Source organism: Lampetra planeri, chromosome 30 (genome assembly GCF_965212315.1).
Source record: "Lampetra planeri chromosome 30, kcLamPlan1.2.h2, whole genome shotgun sequence".
NCBI lineage: Eukaryota > Metazoa > Chordata > Hyperoartia > Petromyzontiformes > Petromyzontidae > Lampetra > Lampetra planeri.
Window position 1 is genome coordinate 1,965,036 of NC_136136.1, and position 20,099 is coordinate 1,985,134.

A 20,099-nucleotide genomic window follows, 5' to 3' on the forward strand; every position below is an offset into this window, starting at 1 on the left:
TCGCACTGTGAGCCTTCGACCATTTGGCAAAAAAAAAAGAACGGGATATTATAGGCTGCTGTGGGGTTACGTTGTGGCAGCAGAGGACATTGAAGTAAAAATGCATTGTTGTATTGTACTATGCTACTACATTTGTTCTCACCTTTAGTAGCCCACGTAAGGCAGTGTGGTGAAGTATGGTCGGACAACCCCCATGGACTGCAGGGCTCGGGCTGGCTGTCTGCCAGCAGCAGATTAACAAAAGGGTTGTACGTGTACATATGCACACGTACATTGATAATTAGATGTGTACCTGAGCATTTTGTCTCTGTATAGGCATGTGTTCACATATATGGTACATGCATTCGATGCAGTATGAACCTGGACTTTGTGGTGAGAGACAGATGTGGAGAAATGCGATCGTGTTGTTCTTAATAGCTGGAGAGCACATGGATGGTCACCTCACCTGACCTAGATGCGGTTCATGTACGTACGCAATACGTAACTGACTTTAAGTCATGTGTCCTGTTCCTCCTGATCCGTCCAGATCGGTGCTGCAGTGGAAATCAGGATGTCAGATGGAACTCTGCAGGAGGGCATGATTAGCAAGCTGACAGATGCAAGCTGGTACACCGTTGGTGAGGATGTCATGCAGTTGCACGCATATCTTGATTATTTTGTCATGGTTTATTTGTCTTTGTCCCCAATTATCTTCTGATTGTGAGATGAGCAATACATTCATACTGATGTTTTTTTTTATTCTCAGAACTGGAATTAAGCCAGACAAAGTGCCAAACTGATTTAAATGTGGTGATATTTTATACAATGATTTGGTGACTTGGCTGAGACCGCTAACTCACTACATTTTAGGAACCATTTGAATAAGAATCGGCTCCCTGGATTCGAATCCAGGTGATGAGCGCTCTGAGCCACCACGTCACTGTTGAATGAAGGAAATTAGCAAAGGCTGTAAATGATAATTATTAGCCGAGGGCAGTTCGTCTTATTGATGATGACTCGTTTCTCTGTCGGCTATGCTATCCACCACTTGGCCCAAAGAACAATGATTAGAAGCACTCCAAATTGCACGTAAACAAGACATTCTTACACGGACGATTCTAACGCACGTGTCAAGAGCATAACGCACGATTTTCATTGACAGCTTGTAGAATAATTACATCCCGAGTGTTGGCACTCCAACTGCTGCTTACTCACCAACCCCTCCTCTTCTGTATTGTCCCAGTTTTTGACGATGGCGACGAAACTGTGCTGCGACGATCTTCCTTGCGACTCAAAGGAGAGCGACACTTTGCCAAAAGCGAGGTAGGAGCTTGAGCTCGTCTGTCGCCACTCCGTTGTTTGTTTTTTCGATGCGTAGCCACTTGCGTTTGATAGTGGTACGGTTACTAAAAGTGCGCACCAACATTTTTTTTTCTCTCTCCCACCACCCCATTGCGTTGTGCTTGGCACTGCAGAGCTTGGACCAACTCCCGCTGACACATCCGGAGCACTTTGGTACGCCAGTCCTTGGAAGAAAATCCGTTAAGGGCAGGAGGTCGGGTCTGACGTAAGTAATGCACAGTGCTCCGTTGCTAACCCCCAGGGTGTGCGCATGCTACTGGGTGTCTACTCATGTAAAACTGTGTCAATTTAAAACTGGTCATTTGTCAAATTTCTTTTAAACGGTTCCAGTTTACTCAGGGTGTCACCAGTTTAACTTGCGAGATCTAAATGGATGTGAAAAGATCTTTCTGTCCTCTGGCTCTGCTCTGAAGATGGGGGATTTGCTGGAAATGTTAGCCTGTTATTGAATTTTGAATTTAATAGGCAGTCCTTGCGTATGATGGCAATGCGTTCAGGAGCTAAATGCCATTGTCAAGGTCTGCTAGCTACAACAGGGCTTCAGGGAGAGAGTTACGTAGTTTTTCTATTCCTCCATTGCAGGGGCAGTGTTAATAATGAAATCATAATAATAAATGCGCTCAGATTTGTTTACTTTACTCCAGTAAAAACGCATTGTAAAACAGACTTTTATTCGAATGAGTCAACTCTTTTAAATGCTCGTACTATATTAGCTTGCAAATTGTGGGCACACGATAATTGTCTATCTCACAAAAAAAGTAAAATAACATTGTAAAGAGGTGAGCACTTGTATTTTTTTCATATCGCCAACAGCACTTGCCACAACAGCCCATGCAGACTACATGAATGATTTGTGTGTGCCCTTATAAGTACAGCAGTGCATGGTTCCAGTACCGTTAGCATCAGCAGTCTGCTGAACGACCTTCATTCATCCACAGGCCATGTAAGATGTGAGCGAAGTGGATAAAGAAGTTATACCAAATGGCAAGAGTCTGTAATTGGCAGATATGAATAGATCAAATGGCCATGTGAGGGTCCACTCGGAATTCAGTGCACAACACTAGTTGTGTACTTCAATCTTAGTGTCTGGTAGTAGAGCATTCTGCTTGTGATGTAACTGTCTCTCATTGCTTTTGAAACAGCCTGAAGAGCATTGATTTTTTTGATCCTGTGTGTTTAATGATTCAGTATACCACCACATTAAATAACAAGTCTGTCCAAATGTTTAATAAATGTGCTTGCAAAGCGTGGCATGAAACGAAATGCAAATTTCGGTTTGTTAAAATAGATGTACAGCATTCAGCAATGCTAATTCAACTTTTGTTTATCAAAGTACTGCTCATCATATGAAATGTGTGTTTACATTCATTGCATTGACTTAGAAGTGCTGTACATGCAGCTCATTCACATGAGCATTGAGCCTTCTTGGGGAGAATACATCACCAAATTGCCCTTGGCAAGATATTGACAGAATTGGACCCTTGCATTGGCACACAATAGATTGTTGTAGAAAATTGTTGTAGCGCCTTCATGGCTCACTCCACCGGTAGATGCCTAACTTAGCATAATGCCCTTCACGGTTGGTGGATACCAGGTAGGGTTTTATCCAATTGGCCAGGGGTGGGAAGGTTTTTCCTTACCAAGGACATGAATACGACTTTCATATACCCATATGTAAATGAAATAAGACTCATTCTGCTGTGGGTGCTTTATTACACAACCATAGCTCTTGCTGTTGTAGCTCTTTGGACAGCCTCACTCTGTTTTTTTGCAATACTAAGTTTTACATCTCAGTGTATATTAACTGAGGTGGGGGGGGGAATCTACATTGATTTATTTCGTGATTGCATTGCATTGCATGAGAATTTTATAATAATGTTATTTTCAATTGCTACTGTATAAAAGCCAGTTGAGTGCTCTCAACCACAAATAACCACTGCACTGTTTACTTCAGTGTTTGAAAAATGGTCAGGCATTAATGTAGTTTTGCAATTTGTACTTATATGCTTTATATTTAGTGACTTGCTTACCTTTCCTATACTTCGGACTCCGATGGGTTTTTATATTGTTTGTTGATGCAATTTCCTGACCCGCCCTGACTGGACATCTGTGTAAAAGAGCTTCATAGCTCATCGGATTCCTCCAGGATGGTTAAAGATTCTGATTCTGTTTCAAACATGGCCGCAGGCAGCATTTTTAGTTCAAAATTGCACACGAGCATTTTATCCAGCAAAACAGTGGCACGTCCATCTAAAAGCATATCCGTTATCGACATCTGCTTGCGAGGCTGCCCACACAAGATGAACATTGCTAATGTTTACGTATAATAAGAGAGAGAGGAAAAAAACTATCGCTGTTCACTGGCACGTTGGGAATTGGCATGGGATTGGTGTTTGAAGGAATTGTGGCCAAAGGTTGGGCTAAGGCAGGTGTCGCCGCAGGGTGCGGTGTGCGTGCCAGCATGCGTACTCTTTGTCATGCGCACGCCTGGTTCTTCACTCGTGCGCAGGTTTGGTCCTTCGTGCTTTCAGTTGGTGTTTGTGCAGAGGCTCGATTGAAGCGTGCGCACGAAGTTTAGTTCGTGCGTGTTGGTGTGCGTGTTGGTGTGCGTGTTGGTGTGCGTGCGTGTGCAGTGCCGGAGAGGAGAAGGAGGTGGCGGAGTGGAGCGAGGAAGACGAGGCGGAGCGAGTTGTGGCCGACGACGGCACAGTGGGACACGTGGTGTGTGTGGAGGGTAGCGCAGACGACAAGAGGAAGGGCTACCCGCTGTTCCCCGCCCTGGTCAGTTTCTACGGCAGTCATTCGAAATATTTTGGAACTTATTGCAACAGTTTCTTGATGAATGTAATACAAAAATTGTACCTTCCTTTGTCAATCCCCTTTTGGATGAAGGTCTCCCCCACACCATCTGTGATCATTTATAAATAAAACATTTGGTTTTACTTTGACGGGATAAAACGTGACTGCAACAGAATGTTCAGGAAAGTGCATCGCCCACAGTGTGTGAATAAGAGGTCACTTGAAGGGATCTCAGACAGTAGTCCTGTAATGCCACCTATTGCAGTGCATTCTCTAACACATGGGGATGCACTGCTCCACGACCATTTCAAAAGGATATCTTCCGTCTCATAACATGACACCAGTGGCACAATTGCAATACAATTTTGAAAAAAGACTAACACGTGCAAAATCCTAATCTACAAGTAAGTTCCAGGAAATGGTTTTCACACGTTCCAGTTTTTGCCACAAGTTGGCAGTCTTAAGCAAATCATTACAACGTAGCTGCTTGGTGTTGTCGGAGGGTTATAATTTATTGTGTATTTTTCTAGAGGGAAGCAGAGCGATGCAGTGTATCATCCTTCAATTGGTGTTTATTTTTTAAACTAAATTACTGCATTTTTCTTTGTGCATGATAGGTCGTGTCCCCTGACTGCAACGATGAAGTCACAGTGAGAAGAGACCAGTGCTTGGTTCGATCTTTCAAGGACGGAACTTTGTAAGCCGTTGTTTGACTTTTCGTTGGTTCCTTTTGCAAACCCACTCGTCCTGAAGATTCCTGTTTGGGTTAGGGTTCAAAAGACCGCGCCAATTTACTATGCCATTTGGTCTTTTGTGCAGTCACTGCGTGGCACGGAAGGACATCCGCGTAATGGACAGGGAGTCCTTCCCAAAGCCAGAAGCTGCATTGAAGCAGGGTGAGTGACAGCTTTAATTAATGCCAAGGTCAAGTATATATATATTATTTCTTATTAAGCCACTTTAGCCTCAACTGTCTCACTTATTTTGGTTCCAGCTTTGTTGTTTTAAGTCTTAAACATGAATAGAATTGGCTGTGGAAATAATTGAACACTTCATCTCACCTGTAGGTGGTTCACAAATTGTAAGGTAAATATTGTAAATAGGCTAGATCTGCACCACGTTGTTTATGCTCACGCGAGGTATGCAATGCAATTTTTATTTTTCTCTAAATTTAGTGGTATGTGCTCACTCTTCCAGTATTTCTCGGGCCCAATGTTTAGTTACGCTATAAAATGTTTGCTATGATTGGACTACGACCTAGTTAAAATGAATAAAAACCGGTTTAAATCTGGAATAAACAAAAAATCTCCAAATAATATTTCACTGGGTTTCCATGAATGAGTAGAAAAATAACTTGGTTGAATCAAAATATATTTCTGGGAATTTAAATAAGTTGAGTAGCCCTTGCCATTTTCAAAATAGCCACTGATGTCTTCATGGACTGTGATCCATATATTTTGTTTAGAGTAAGTCTCCCAAAAAAAACATGTATTCGGATAGAATCGATCACGTGTATCTTATTCGTCTTATGATGTATTGACTACATTCTTTTTATTTTGATTCAACAATGTACAAAAGATGTATAGACTCTTATTTAAATAAACAATATGTAATTGGAAACTCAGTAATTTTACCACTCGTAACACACCAATGTGTAGATGTTATTGGGTATGCCAGCTCATAACACTGGTCAATAAAAACAAAAAGCATTTTTTTCTGGCCTGGACTTTTGCAGCTGTTTTAGACTAATTTCAGGGTGCTGATTCCAAATCTGATCTCAGATTTACTCTATCACATCTCATTTTATGCTATCGGCATACCCCATTTTCATTGATTCTACCAGAAATTAACTCTGTCACTTATGATTGCAAGTTGTTGCGAGTCAGTGACTGCTTTAGTGTTAAAATATGGTGCTGTATTTTTATGATGGTGTGTTTATAATATAATTTTATGTAGATATCCACATTCATTTAATATTTTCTTTTGCAGTTTTTATTGAAATTGCAATATTTGATATCTCAAAAACCTGATGTGATAGACAAAAACTGATGCCAGATTTGGAATCAGCACCTCAAAATTACTTTAAACCCGTTGGAATACCTTATGCCAGAAAAAGTGTGTTGACCGGTGATTGCCATTCATAACGATAGCATTTCTTGCATCTGTTTTGTGGTGTTCATGGTTTTCACAGCCTTTGAAGATGCCCTGGGCTTCTTGGAGGGCAAGGAATCTCCTGCCTCCTGGAAGAAGGATCTCAGCTCAGTCCACCAGGATGACTCGGGCAGTGAAATTGGAGGTGATGAGCAGACGGTGGAGCATGAGGAGGAAGAAGAGGTGAAAGACCATTTGCCTCATTCAGTCACATCCGCAGCCTCCTCCTCCTTGTTGATAGAAGCAAGCCTACTTTGTTGGGTCACGTGATTATGGCGGATTCAACTATACTTTAATCGTGCTCTTTATTTAGTAACGCCTCTGAGTCTGTCGACTTTAAGGTCAGTTTCATTAATAAGTGTAAACTGTGCGGAGAGAAACCATCTATACGAGGGGATCAACACTGTGTTCTGCACAGAACCAAGAATGCATTTGCGGTACTTCCCTTCTCCTGGCAATCTCGCTGGTGTAAGGGTTGGGGAGCTTCAAAAGTCTGACAAGCGGTGGATTATAGCCATGTGCCACCTCTCCTTGCTGATCTGACGAATAGCCATTGCCAGCGTTACACAAAGCTTGTATGATTTACACCAAGATTTTGTATCGATTTAGTGTGTTTGTTTTGGTAGATACACTAAATATTCAAAGCACATTTTTTTATAACTTTGTTTCCAACGCAAAAATAACTTAACAAAAATAACTGTCACAAAAAAACCACTTGATTCAAATGATTTCCAATTTGCTTGGGGCAATATCTTTTGTTTTGTTGTGTGTCATTACAAGAGTTGAATTTCTGTCTTGTTAAAGGCTGAAGATGAAGAGTCTGATCCTGAAGAAAGGGATAACTTTCTTCAGCAGCTCTATCAGTTCATGGAGAACAGAGGTAATATAAATGCTGTCTTGCAATCTAGAATGTGTTCACATATAAATGTGAGGACCGTTCGTTTCACCAAGTGTTTAAACAGGTTATTTTATATTTTATTGTCGATCCTTTGTAGTCGTTACTATTAAGTAAAATGATCTACTCTTAACCAATAGACAGGGTGGAGTGGTGGTGCAGTGTTTCAAGCACTCCGCTATGAATCCGGCGACCTAAGTTTGATTCCCGGCCACGGCTAGCATCAGTGGTAAGTGATGCTTGAACCGGTTCTGGGTCCCGTCCCTTCCTCAACCCGCACTAATGAGCGTGGTGAAGTATGGCAAAACAACCCCTGCATCGGGGATGCTCTCATCCAGCAGTGGAATTTTTAAAAGGACTGCAGGATATTTGGATTATTGAGATGTCAGTCTAGCCATTTGTGCTGTAACAATGCATTGATTTAACATTGATTCTTAAACATCAATATATGCATCGAATCACATGCATAATAATTCATGCTTCCAATTTGTATGCGTTGTATGTAAATGGCTGCGTGTGACCTGCATCCACTTGAGGGTGCTAGAGTTCTCACCTGCTTAAACAAAATACACTTTCTATATTTGATGATTATCTTTCGACAATGGGGTTTGCGTCATTGTTATCGTCTTGGCTGGTTTTGACCGGAGGTTCCATGTGTGTGCTGTAGGGACTCCGATCAACAGGCCCCCAGTGCTCTGCTATAGGAGACTCAACCTGTTCAAGCTGTACAGGCTGGTGCAGAAGAGAGGAGGATCTACCGGCGTGAGTTTACACTGGCAGGCAGCCGAACCACAGTGCCACGGTTCGTACACTGGACTTGCGATTCGGAGGTCGACTGTTCAATTCCATCTCCCGGCGCGGCAGATTAAACAACTGTGCAAGTTTATTAAAATGCCCCCGGCTCAGTCTACCCAGCGGTATAAATGGGCACGCCGGAGTTAGTCAGTCGGCAGAAGAGGTGGCTAATCCCACTTCTTCCCAGACGTCTGGCCAGCCTGGAAGAGTAGGCCAAATACTATGTAGAGCTGCCTCTATTTGATGCCCGACAGCTAACTTTAACGTCAGCAAGAAATTGCAAGGACTTTATCTTACCGAACCCTCGGGTTTCCGTCGGTGGATTATTCTGGTTGTGTAACAACCAAGCTTCTGAAAATATAAATAAGGGGTCACTGACTCGGTGCCCATGTGACCACAAATATGTCAGCAAGTAAACCGCTTACTTTGAAGGAATAAGAACATGGCATAGTCTATGTTTTTAGATGTACGTCTATGTAAACATTAAGTAAGTATGTTTTAATTACATTATTTACATTTTTAGCATTATCTTTTATTTGTTTTATCTTGGCCACCATATCCCAACCCCATTACCATGGATAATTGAGCATTGGCTATAATTCTGTTTGTATGCATCATTGTCAGCCTTGCTACGCAGGCATTAGTTATTCCTCGTAAGCTCTCAAGTGTTTTAGGGTTTAATCCACTTCATGGTTCTTTTTTACAGATCCATACCCTCGTCTGTCTAAGCCACTTGGTCAATGCTCATTGCTCACGTGGTGATGCACTGAGGTTATCCACCAGCTTTAAACCACCGTCATTGCGTTCAAAATAATGTTGTCTCATGAAAATCCTGGGGTGGAGCTTTGGCACAATGGTTCAGGTACTGCTCGATTGACCGAGCGATCTGAGTTTGATTCTTGGTCACGGCTGACATTGGTGGCGAATGATATCTGAACCGGTGTTGGCTCACCTGCCACTGCTGCCCTTCTCTAACACGTGCTGTCCAGCGTGGTGAATTATGGCCAAACATCCCCCATGGCCGACAAGGCATGGCAAAGCTAACATGCCGCAGAATATTGACAGGGATGAAAGTTATTATTTTATTACTATTAAAACTCCTGCCTCATGTAAAATAGATAATTAACCGTGGCTCAATTACCTTAATTTGGTGTTCAGTGTTTGAAGTTGGATGTTATTCAATGGGTAACACCATTCGCTGATTAAGTAACCATTCTGAATGGCTTTGTGCCTGTATCATCTCTGCAGCTGTTGTCGATCAGGTCATGGCTAAATGTGCGTGATTATATGAACGGAGTTTAGCCTAGACGGGACAGTTTTGAAAAGGTGCCTTCGTGTGTGTGGGTCCCTCTACAGATAAAGAGTGGGACCACGTGGAAGCAGGTGTACAAAGAGCTGGGGGTCCCAGTGTTAAACTCTGCTGCTTCACACAACATCAAGAGCACCTACAGGAAGTGAGTGACCTACGCTGTCTGTAATAACAGTGTGAGTGCAATTGCAGCCTCTTAAGTCGGGGGTTGGGGAGCCTGTTGACTTCGTGGCGTATGGACCCACGGCCATATAAAGCCTACCACTTGGAGGCGGCCCTCAAACGATTGCTTTTATCAATCGCTGCAATCATCTTGGTTGCATTTATCAGGTACTCGAGGGGAATGTTGTTTTTTACCTGTGTTTCTATTTTTAGCACACTTAGCCACTTGCAGTGACAGATGTGACAGAGGTCTGTCTTTAATGCGTGGGCCGGCAAAAGTATTTGATGGTCATATTCGGCTACGTATGGTGCGAAAGAAGTTCAACATAATATTCAGCTCTTGGCATGGAAAAGGTTCCCCATCGTAGCTGTAATTCACGCTGGGTATGGTTGCCTCGGAGCGTAAATGTGTGTGTACTCACATACCTGTGCATTGGTAGACTTACACTGCAGGAGATGAGCAGCTTGAAAGTTAACGCTGTGCGCTGCACGCCCACGGATGTAGATTTCATTTTTAGAGATGCATGTAACAATTCTCGTACCTCTTGTTCTTTAGGCCAACATAAATTGTAATAATTAAATAAAAAAATGAATTAAATTAACCGGTAGCCCGAGCAAATTTTCCCTCATTCCATGGTTGAACTTGCATGTCGAGTGGTATCTGAATCGACTTCAGCAAAATAACCGTGGTAAAATGCTTAGCTAGATTGCCAGGTAACATCTGTATGTAGGTGCTACATGTAAGACAAGACTCATTTCTTTGGAGATTCCCTCCCTTTGTTTTTTTTTGACGGCCCCGTTCCTCTGATCGATTGCGGTCGCAGGTACCTCTTCGGCTTTGAGGAGTACTGCCGCTCGGTCCGCATCCGTTTCCGGAGCGTGGAGTACGCAATGGAGGCCGAGGGCCGGCAAGTCGGACGGCGCACGGGGAGGAGGAGGGAGGCGCCCGCACCCCAGCCCGACCCCGAGGAGCCATCGGCGGCAGACGAGGCCCCAATGTCCGACAAGAGAGAGGCGACGACGACGACGACGAGGAGGAGGACCAAGGCTTCTCCTGCCGCTGTTGCCTCCGAGGAAGAGTGCAGCGACGAAGGCACGGAGAAAAAGGAGGAGGAGGAGGAGATGATGGATGATGGCAACGCGGCCGCAGTTGAAGAAGGAAGCGAGAAGAAGGAGGAAGAGTCGGGCATCAAGGAGGAGCCCGACGGCCAGACCGTGGCGGCGGTGGTGGCGGCAGCGGCGCCGGTCGAGGAAATGGAGGAGAAGCTCGTGGAGGTGGAGGAGAACGATGAGAGGATGGAGACGTCCGTGGCAGAGGAGGTGTCCCGCAGCGAGAGCGATACCAACGTCGCGACCGGCAGGCTGGTCGCCAGAGCGGAGTTAAATGCGACGCCTCTGCGGGTGAGTGATTTTTACAGATGTAATGTTTGCCATCTAGTGATTCTCGTGCAAGAGGTTTTTTCGGGGCTCAATCGGCTCTCCTCTAGGTTTTAAGTATATTTTATATACCTACATTCCGTGCAATAATTTTGTCTCTTCCTAAAAATGGCCATGGTCAGCTTCAGTATGGTGACATCAATATGTGGGATGCATTTTTCTACTTTTTAAAAACATGCTAATTAATGTCGGGGCATTGAGGTGCATAGATTTTCGTACACATTTCCCCGTTGCATTTTAAGGACCTCTTATTATTTGTTCCATTTGTTTGGCCTATTACCAAATCGCCATGACCAAATGGAATGGGCCGTATCTTATCAGACCTTGGAAAGCTAACCATGGTTTAGCCTAGGATAGTGCTCGGATTGGCGGTTGTCATAGGCTGCCGTGGGGCTACCTATTGAGTAACGTAGGGCAGTGCAAAAAATCTATTGTACTGTACTTCTGTGCTTCCACATCTATGCTCCCCGCCTTCACGCCACACTAACGAGCTTGGTGAAGTATGGTCAAATAACCCCCGTGCCCCGCACGGTCGGGGGGAGACCGCATCCATCAATGGATTGAAAAAAGGGCAGTACATTTCCGCATGCACGCTGTACAATGACGCTCTTACCGTGTCTGTATGTGCATCTGTGCATTCTCAGATATACACGCAGGATTGTGCTTGTGCATGTTGAAGCGTGTGTTGTGCCCGATTTGCTCACAGGGACGCCGTCGGAGTGGCCGAATTCCCTCACCGGGCCTGCCGAAACCGACCGAGATGACCGAGACGGCCGAGACGACTGACACGACCGACACGACCGAGACGACCGAGACCACCCAGACAACCGAGACAACCGAGACAACCGAGACCACCCAGACAACCGAGACAACCGAGACAACCGAGAAAACCAAGACCACCGAGACAACCGAGACAACCGAGACCACCCAGACAACCGAGACAACAGAGACGTGCGAGACGGAAGAGAACAAAGGCACACCGAGAGACGTTAAACCGAACGTGGAAATGACGGATGAGCGGTGGACGGGATCGGAGGGTGGTGCCAGCAGCAACGGCGGTGGCGACGGCGGAAACGCCAGCAGCACCGCAGCGACCGCCGTCGCTGCCGAGGCTGTGGACGTCCCGGACGATGAGGACCGCGAAGAGGATGACGACGAGGCCGACGATGACATGGAGGATGACGACGGAGACGAGATGTCGGAGCGGAGCGGGGAATCTGACGCCCCGGGGGTGCCGTCGATGCGCGCGGTGCACCACAGGGTGGACACTGATGAGCAAGGCGATGAGAAGTGAGTGCTTCTCCGTCGTGTCCACCACCACCACCATCGCCACGGCACAATCATCATTACCATCATCATCACCTTTCACGTTTATCATCTTCAGAATCGTCACTGTCACCATCATCATCACTGTCTGCATCATCATTGCTGTCATGGTAGTTATTGGCATTGCCAACAGTCATCGTCATCAGCAACGTCATAACATTGTGGTTAATCTCTGTACGAAAATTGTGCGGCTTGGTTCATAGGATGGGAGCCCAGGACCGGTTCAGATATCACTCGCCACTGATATTAGCCGTAGCCGTGGATTGAGCTCAGGTTGCTAAAATTCACAGTGTAGTGCATTAACTATTGCACCATCTGTGCACCCCTTTAATTTTATACCACACATTTATTGGCTTGAGGATTGCAAACCGTAATTTTATTATTGACAGAAAAGTGATATGAGCAAGACGTGTTTTGCCAATGTTGGCCATCAACCCGAAAATGAAACGAGTATGATGTGAAAATAAATAAAATAAATATACATCCTTTGTGTATTGCCAGGACTACAAACACAATCTTGCTTTCAAGCTGTGTAAGATGATGGACTGAGGCAGTCTGAGGACTCCAAGCCCAATATTTCAAATCTTTTTTTTCTCATGTTGCAATATAATTACGGAAATGAATAGGTCGCTGCCGTATGCAAGTTACAAAGCGATAAACCTTGAGAGAAAATACGGGAGTGCACATAAGTGCATGTTTGGACAGTGCGAGCAGAGAGAGAGGGGAATGCACACTGTGATCACCCAAGCATCGAGGGTGGGAAACGGACGACATTTGCAGACTCTGCTACCCTAGTGAGACAGCGTCAAAGATGGCATGTTAGCTTGTCGGTGATGGGTGGCTTGATAGGTGGTATGATAGGTGGCATGGTCCTGGTTTGGCTGTGGTCGTCAGAGCCGCTGGCTGTCGTTGTAGCAGGGACTCTGATGGAGCGGACGATCTGGAGGGCTACCCGCTGGGCACGCGGCTCCAGGTGAAGTACGGCCGCGGCAAAACGCTCAAGGTGTACGAGGCGAGCATCCGCAAACGTGGCGTCGAGGCCGGGGAAATCATCTACCTTGTGCACTACTTTGGCTGGAATAGCAGGTATGTGCGACTTGCAAGTGTGCGCCTCTGGGTTGATGTGTGTGGGTTGATGTGTGTGGGTTGATGTGTGTGGTTTGATGTGTGTGGGTGGATGTGTGTGGGTGGATGTGTGTGCATGGATGTGTGTGCATGTGTGTGCATGGTTTTAGCCCACAACCACCCTCTTGTGTGCTGTGTTGGCCTAAAAAGCTGCTCGCTAATAGCACTTGCTCTTTGTCTTGTGCAATTGCGCATCCATATGTGCGTGCAGGTGGGTGTGTGGGGGCATGTCGGTGTGTATGTGCAGGCTTAGGTGTGTGCCAATACAGGGACGTGTCTGTGTGTGTGTAAATATTTGTGTTCCTTTGTGCACCTGAGTGTGTGTACATATGTGCGTGTGTAAGTATGGCAGAAGTAGTCGAGCAATGGTGAAGCACACTGTCCTGTGATCCCAGCTACCTGGGTCAATAATGGCAAAAGTTAACTAAATCTGTCCTGAGCCTCCTCGAGGTCATCTGTTCATCTTTTGCAGTGTGAAAACATCATCATTGGGGGGGGGGGGGTACTGACCATTACCCACCACACCCCCCTTGTATGCCAATGCTTGTCTCTTCATAGGTGCTCGACCAGCAGCACTTGCCCCATTAGTTAGTCTTTAAACTTTGGGTGATCCTTTTGCGCAAGCTTGAATGTCACTTTTTTTCACTTTGCCATGTCACGTAATTTACACGCAAATTTGTGTTTTGAGATGAAGTTTTAAAGGTTGACTATTTTATACCTGAATTTAACATCGAGTGTCATTGTTATTTTTTGGAGTGTTTTTTTTTACCTCTTGGCTGATTTTAACAGGTATGACGAGTGGATTAGGGCCGACAGGATTATTCGGCCCATTGATAAGAATGTTCCCAAAATAAAACATAAAAAGAAAATAAAGGTGAGATTTTACACAACTTTCCTGCCCCGGTTTTTGTTCAATTATAATAGACATTTTAAGACGTAACTTTGATTTCCTGTTATTTTGCCTTCTATGTGAGGGGAATTTTTTCTTAAAAGTAACAAAAAAAACACGCGCGATTTGATGCCCGCTTGTTTACGTTATCCGCAGCACAAGCATGACAAGGAGGAAGAAAAGGGGGGCGAAAAGCAAGAAGAAAAGGCCCTCACGCCGGCACGCCGCGGACGCCCTCCTTTACACGCAGCCAATCGCGTGCCCGGGTCCGGTGTCACGAGGACCCCCTCGAGAACCCTGGGCAGTGGCGGCCGTGGCAGTGCCCGAAGCACTCGCAGCACGCCAACGTGGGACTCGCCCAGCGATACGTCGGAAGGTAAGACAATTGGGATCGTGAGAAAAATTGTCCGTCGCTTAGAAATATTTAACATTTCAAATGCGTACATTTTATCAATATTTATTCTTAAATGCTTTGCCACAGAAGGTTAAGAGTGTTGTTACGTGAGCTATAGTGTCCGTCTGTCTCTATGTCCATCTGTGACGGTGATCCGGTATGAATGAGACTTTCACAAAGTTGCGTGGCCCGTGCTCCCCCAAGCAGAGCTGCCCTCCGAGCCACGTTGTCTCATTGCGGCATACAAATGTCGCACGAGCACGACTGTTATTTGCGCGAATTATTTGCGTTGAAAATCATTACAGAAGCCATGCGTACGCACGATTTTTCTCCCTCGTTTAATAACCAATGTTTTGCAGGACATTTGAGGAGGCATCGTGGACGTCAAACCGCTACAGAATCAGAGAAAGGCTCAAATGGTGAGTACTTATTTTCTTAATTCAATGTCATTCTTTTCCCCCCTGTCATGAGCAAAATGTGTGTCTGCTCTTGAATATCCCAGGGTAATGACGCCGCTCGCCTCTAATCCAACACTTTGAAGATAAGGGATACATGACGATGTCAATTTAAATATCATCTAAACGTGACCACATCTCAAGATACTGTACAGAAGAGGTGGGCATATTTATTTAAAAGAGAGAGGCAGTCGGTCATAGGCCATGGTGAAAAAGATATGGATGAGTTAATCTCTCCTATATGTCATGATTTTTGATTTATTAAGAAAATAAATACATTTCTGGTCCATGTTTACAAGCTTTGAAACCAAACCACATTTGATTGTCATAACCCTTAATTTACGCTCGTGTTGAATGTATACCACACTTCCGATTAGCACGGTTGGCTACGTACTGCGTGAAAGAAGTTCAACGTACATATATTCGTTGCTCAGCATGTGCCAGTAGTGAAGGCATGGAATATGAACATGGGAACATGGGAATGTGTCTGCGATGAACATTGTCGTGCGTGCCCAGACTCGGGAAGTTCCATGGATGACAGCGAGACGGAGGAGGATTATTCCACGACAGGCTCAGTGTCGCAGGATGGCGGCGGAAGCCGCAGCTCCCGTGGGCCCTCGGAGGGCGGCCCCCACAGAGCCCGCTACGCCGAGGATGGCGCCAGCGCGGCCTCCAGCGAAGCCGGCACCGCCGCGACGGACGCCCGGGGGTCGAGCGCCGAGAGCGGGAACGCCAATCGCACAGAGGAGGAGGAGGAGGATGACGATGATGAGGACGAGGAGGAGGTGATTACCGCCGAGGTGCGCACGCAAGTCCCGGCCTTGAACTGTGCCTGCTCCGAGGCTGAGCCGACGGAGGTCGTGGAGAAAGCCGATCTGTCTGACGAGCCGGCTGTGAAAAATGAAGTTGAGGTCGAGGCAGAGAGCGAAACACAGGAAGAGAAGGTGCCAGAAAAGGTGCAGGAGAAGGTGGAGGAGGAAAGTGACGTAAGGGCTCTCGACATAGATGATGCCCCTGATGCTCCGTCTCTCACGGAGGACGAGAAGAGCCTTGCGCTCATTGAAACGTCGGCCCAGGTCGTGTCTGCCAAGGGTCAAGAAGAAACTGAATCTGAGGTTGCGGCAGCCAAATGTGAAAAAGAAGAGGATTTGGAATCGAAGCTGCTGTGCCGCGAGGAGTTTTCTGACATTTTGGACGACAAGCGGGACAGCGAAGATGAGCGAGCTCCGTGTAAAGAGGAGGCCGTTCAGAAGAAGACTCCAAAGGAAGAAAGGAGGGGGAAAAGGAAAACGGATCAAAGCACAGTTGCCAAAAACCCCGTCAAGAAACCTCGAGGGGCTATCCTGGACGATGAGAAAGTGAACCGCAACAGCATTCCAAGTGAAGATGCCAAGATGCCGCTCTTGGAGGAGGAACGGGAAAATGTCTCCGATCCGAGTGATGTCGGGCCGGAGAAGCCACCAGAATCGGGAGTGGACGAGAGCCCTCCGAAACTCAACAAGGCAGGCGGCGGCGCCAAGGCAGCCGACCAAACGGCACAGGCGAAGCAAGTGACCTCGCTGTCCTGCGTGAAGAAAGCGTGCGCCGAGGAGAAGCAGGCGGGGGAGGAGAGTGGCGTGGGCGCGGACGCCGCTTGCCCGTCGTTGCCGGTTTCTCCTGCTCACGTGCGGGGAAGCTCCCCGCCGAAGAAGCGCGTGTTTGTGTCGCTGCCCCAGTGCGGCGTGCTGGGCCTCTCGGCTGGCCAGGACTCGCCCCTAGAGGTCGTTGGCGACGAGAAGGACAGCGTGGATGAACCCCGGGCGGACGACAAGGTCACCACGGAGGTGGACACGCCCGGCGTGATGGTTACGGAGTCGGCCTCCACCAGCGCTCACGAACCCGAGGCTCAAATCGAAGACGCTGTAGACGTCAAAGAAAGCGGCGACGGTGTGTCTGAGAGCACGGGGACTCGGAAAGCTGACGAGCCCTTAACCGCGGCACAGGATGAAACGAGCGCTCCGAGTTCCGCCTGCGCAGACGAGCAAGAGCAGACCACTGACGAAGACAGCAAAAACTCTAGCGGCGGCACTGAACCCGAGAGCCGCAGCGACGCAGCCGAGAATGAGAAGGAAGACTCGAGTCCCACGAATGGCCAAGAGGCCGGTAAGCAGAACTGGGAGGTCCGGGATGACAGCGGCTTCACCAGCTCCGCGGCGGAGACATCCCCGCCGGCTGACGCAAGCGCAGCCACGCCCGCAGTCGCGCCCGCAGTCGTGCCCGCAGTCGCTGTCTCGACGGCTCCATCTCCCGTGGCATCCCCGGCAGCCGTGGTGGTGGTGGCGGCAACGGAGACAGCGGGGCGCCCGCGGGAGGCTTCCCCCCCGCCACCGCCGGCACGCGAGACGACGACGACGACGACGATGGGCACGTCGTACGGGCGACGCGACGTGACCGGTGCCAGCTCCAGCTCGAGCAACACTCCCGAGCCAGAGCCACCACAGAGAGGTGAGAGGATGGAGACTCCAAGGGGGGGGGGCAGTGTTGTATGTGTTTTGAGTTGTGATAGGTCGCGTGTAAAAAAAAAAATTGCCAGTTATTTATACACGTCACGATGAGCCATGGCTTCGCCGCCACCTCGATGAAGGCCTCCCAATAGGAGCATCATCGTTCATGGTACTGCGGTGCCTGAAACCCATCTCACTATCTGCACGTGAACTGCTCTCATCACTTCATCTCCATGGTGGCTGTCCTCTGGGGCTATGTTCTCTCCGTTGGCTGCCATTCCATTGCCAGTCTCCCCTGTCAGATATTCCTTCTGGTGCCTTCTCAATTCAGTTTTTTTTGTCAATGCCTTTGCTTCTAATCGGTGTCATAGCAGGTAATATGCACCGATTTAGTACTTCTTTAAGCACATTGTAGGATGCTTTTCATTTTCAAGTTCAGTTTTTCAAAAACACTCCATCCTGTTCTTATCCGCCTACTGTTTGTATCATTTTTAAACCAACCCACCTTCAATAACTGTGCTAGTTGTACGTAATCTTACGTCTTGTTTTACAGTTCTTTCCCTTCAACAGATATTTTTGTGTATCAATTTTGTTTTGCTCATTTATTGAATAAGTTAAAGATGGAGCACTCTCTTTACTTACTCACAACACTGCTCACGGCAAGGGCCTCCACTAGAGGGAGTTCGAGACAGCCCCTCCTAGAGAATATCTTGGACTACCTTCCAGACATCTGTAAAGAAGTGGAAGTGCCCACGCTTTAGCCGACCACATGTGAGCTGACGATCGACTAACTGTGGTGAACCCATGTACACTTCTGGGTGGATAGAGGCTGCAGAGGGATTTAAGAAACTTGCACCGTTGTTTCAACTGCATCACCCGGAGAACGAATCGAACCAGCGACCTCTAGATTGCAAGTCAAGTGTGCTCACCATTACACCACTTGTGCCAGCATAATTTATTGTTTACCTGCAGTCAACAACGTGCATTAATTCATTCAAACTTAACTATGATTCTACGTTGCCCGGTGGGTGTGGGGGGGTGGTGGTGGTGGTGGTGTGTCCGCACGACCCCTTGCAGAAATGCTGCGCGGCGAAGTCGTGAGCTTCAAGCCTTCGTTTCACCAAGTGGACGCGGTGCCCCGGGGCGGACCGGCCACGTGGGGCATCTCCGTGCGCATGGGCTCCAGGCGGCGGGTGTACGTCGCGGGACAGAAGCGTGCCAAGGTTGGCGCTGCTGCAGCGGCCGCCGCCGCCGCCTCCGTCGCCGCCGCCAAAAAGCCGCGACTGAGCCCGAAGCACACGAGGAACAGCCCGAGAACGGAGCGCCACAGAGTCGGTAAGAGCGACGCGAGCGCAGGCACGGTGGTGGTGGTGGTGCTGGCCGTGTAGCCGTGTAACGATGTAACGGTGCACCATTCCATCGACTAGGGCCACTTGTTACGTACGCACATATGTTGAACTTCTTTAGCACCGTACGTAGCCAACCATGCGGAGGTGCGGATTACACTCGCAATGTGTGCGTTGAATCGTGTGTGTGTGTCGGTGGGTTCAATCGGCCAATCAATCTTTATTTTCCGTGCCAGCATCGCCCTGGGTAAAGTAGGCGTCAGTGCAGATTGCAGCAAAACGGGCATGGTGCAGCGATAGCAAAACGAATGCCAGATCAAGCCGCTGCTGGCCGCAAGGCATCCCCACTAGAGCGAGCTTTAGAAAGCTCCTCTAGTAGAATTGTGTGTGTGTAAGAATCGGCAATTTGTGAGTCAGAACACGGAGCAACCACTGCTGAGATTCTGGGTTTGAATCGAGGGAAGCCAATCGTGGCCCCTTCCGCCAACCGTTTGGTGAGCAAGTAAATGTCGGTCTGCACCGTTAAACAATAACGGTTGTGAAGTTTAACGAGTTGACGATCTCAATCCAGTTACCAATGGCTGCACCAAAACATTTGAATCCGTTCCATTTTTTTTCATGTAATTAAGCATACTTGAGGTCTGAGAACCAACAAATATTTGGTTTTATAGCAGGGTATGTGGAAACATGCATCACCTATTAATAATAATAATAAGAGCCAGTTAAAGTGACATAAATATTTCCGTGGTGTAATTGTATCGATCGTTCTCTAGCATGGGATTATGCACTGCTTTCTGTGAGAGTTGCAAATGCTGCACACACAAAATCCGTGTCGTGATGAATGAGGTATGAGGACAGTGGACGTTACTAGAGAATAGACGCGGGTTATACGCACGTGGAGAGAGAAAATCCAAGCAGCCAGACACATGCACCAATAGGACTTTCTGCTTTAAAGAAGAGTGAAACTTACAGCAATTTTTTAATATTATTAGGGGAGAAAAACATTAACATTTTTTACTCTTGGTCCATGGCAATAGGAATTTTTTTTCCTGTTCTTGCGAATGATATTAAGCAGGATTTAACATCCACTTGGCTCATGGACGAAACAAAATAAGACGTGAAAACTGAGACGATACAAATAAGCTGCTAAAAATGAGACAAAATAAACTAAGAAAATGAAATGAAAGAGTCG

General features: G+C 47.0%; 1 protein-coding gene across 3 annotated transcripts in view; it reads left to right on the forward strand.

Annotated features, from left to right (window-relative positions):
* LOC144728788 (uncharacterized) overlaps positions 1–20,099 on the forward strand; it is a 42,381-nt gene that overhangs the window by 9,606 nt on the left and 12,676 nt on the right. For 2 of the 3 annotated variants that reach the window (XM_078608436.1, XM_078608434.1), the window contains exons 5-22: positions 527–617; positions 1,223–1,302; positions 1,455–1,546; positions 3,975–4,122; positions 4,758–4,837; positions 4,960–5,036; positions 6,332–6,474; positions 7,096–7,171; positions 7,854–7,948; positions 9,338–9,435; positions 10,277–10,853; positions 11,596–12,179; positions 13,131–13,301; positions 14,130–14,214; positions 14,386–14,605; positions 14,983–15,042; positions 15,595–17,562; positions 18,639–18,896. In XM_078608436.1, the coding sequence (XP_078464562.1) occupies positions 527–617; positions 1,223–1,302; positions 1,455–1,546; positions 3,975–4,122; positions 4,758–4,837; positions 4,960–5,036; positions 6,332–6,474; positions 7,096–7,171; positions 7,854–7,948; positions 9,338–9,435; positions 10,277–10,853; positions 11,596–12,179; positions 13,131–13,301; positions 14,130–14,214; positions 14,386–14,605; positions 14,983–15,042; positions 15,595–17,562; positions 18,639–18,896 (4,903 nt within the window). The remainder of the gene's footprint in view (positions 1–526; positions 618–1,222; positions 1,303–1,454; positions 1,547–3,974; positions 4,123–4,757; positions 4,838–4,959; positions 5,037–6,331; positions 6,475–7,095; positions 7,172–7,853; positions 7,949–9,337; positions 9,436–10,276; positions 10,854–11,595; positions 12,180–13,130; positions 13,302–14,129; positions 14,215–14,385; positions 14,606–14,982; positions 15,043–15,594; positions 17,563–18,638; positions 18,897–20,099) is intronic. The other variant, XM_078608435.1, reaches the window with a different exon arrangement.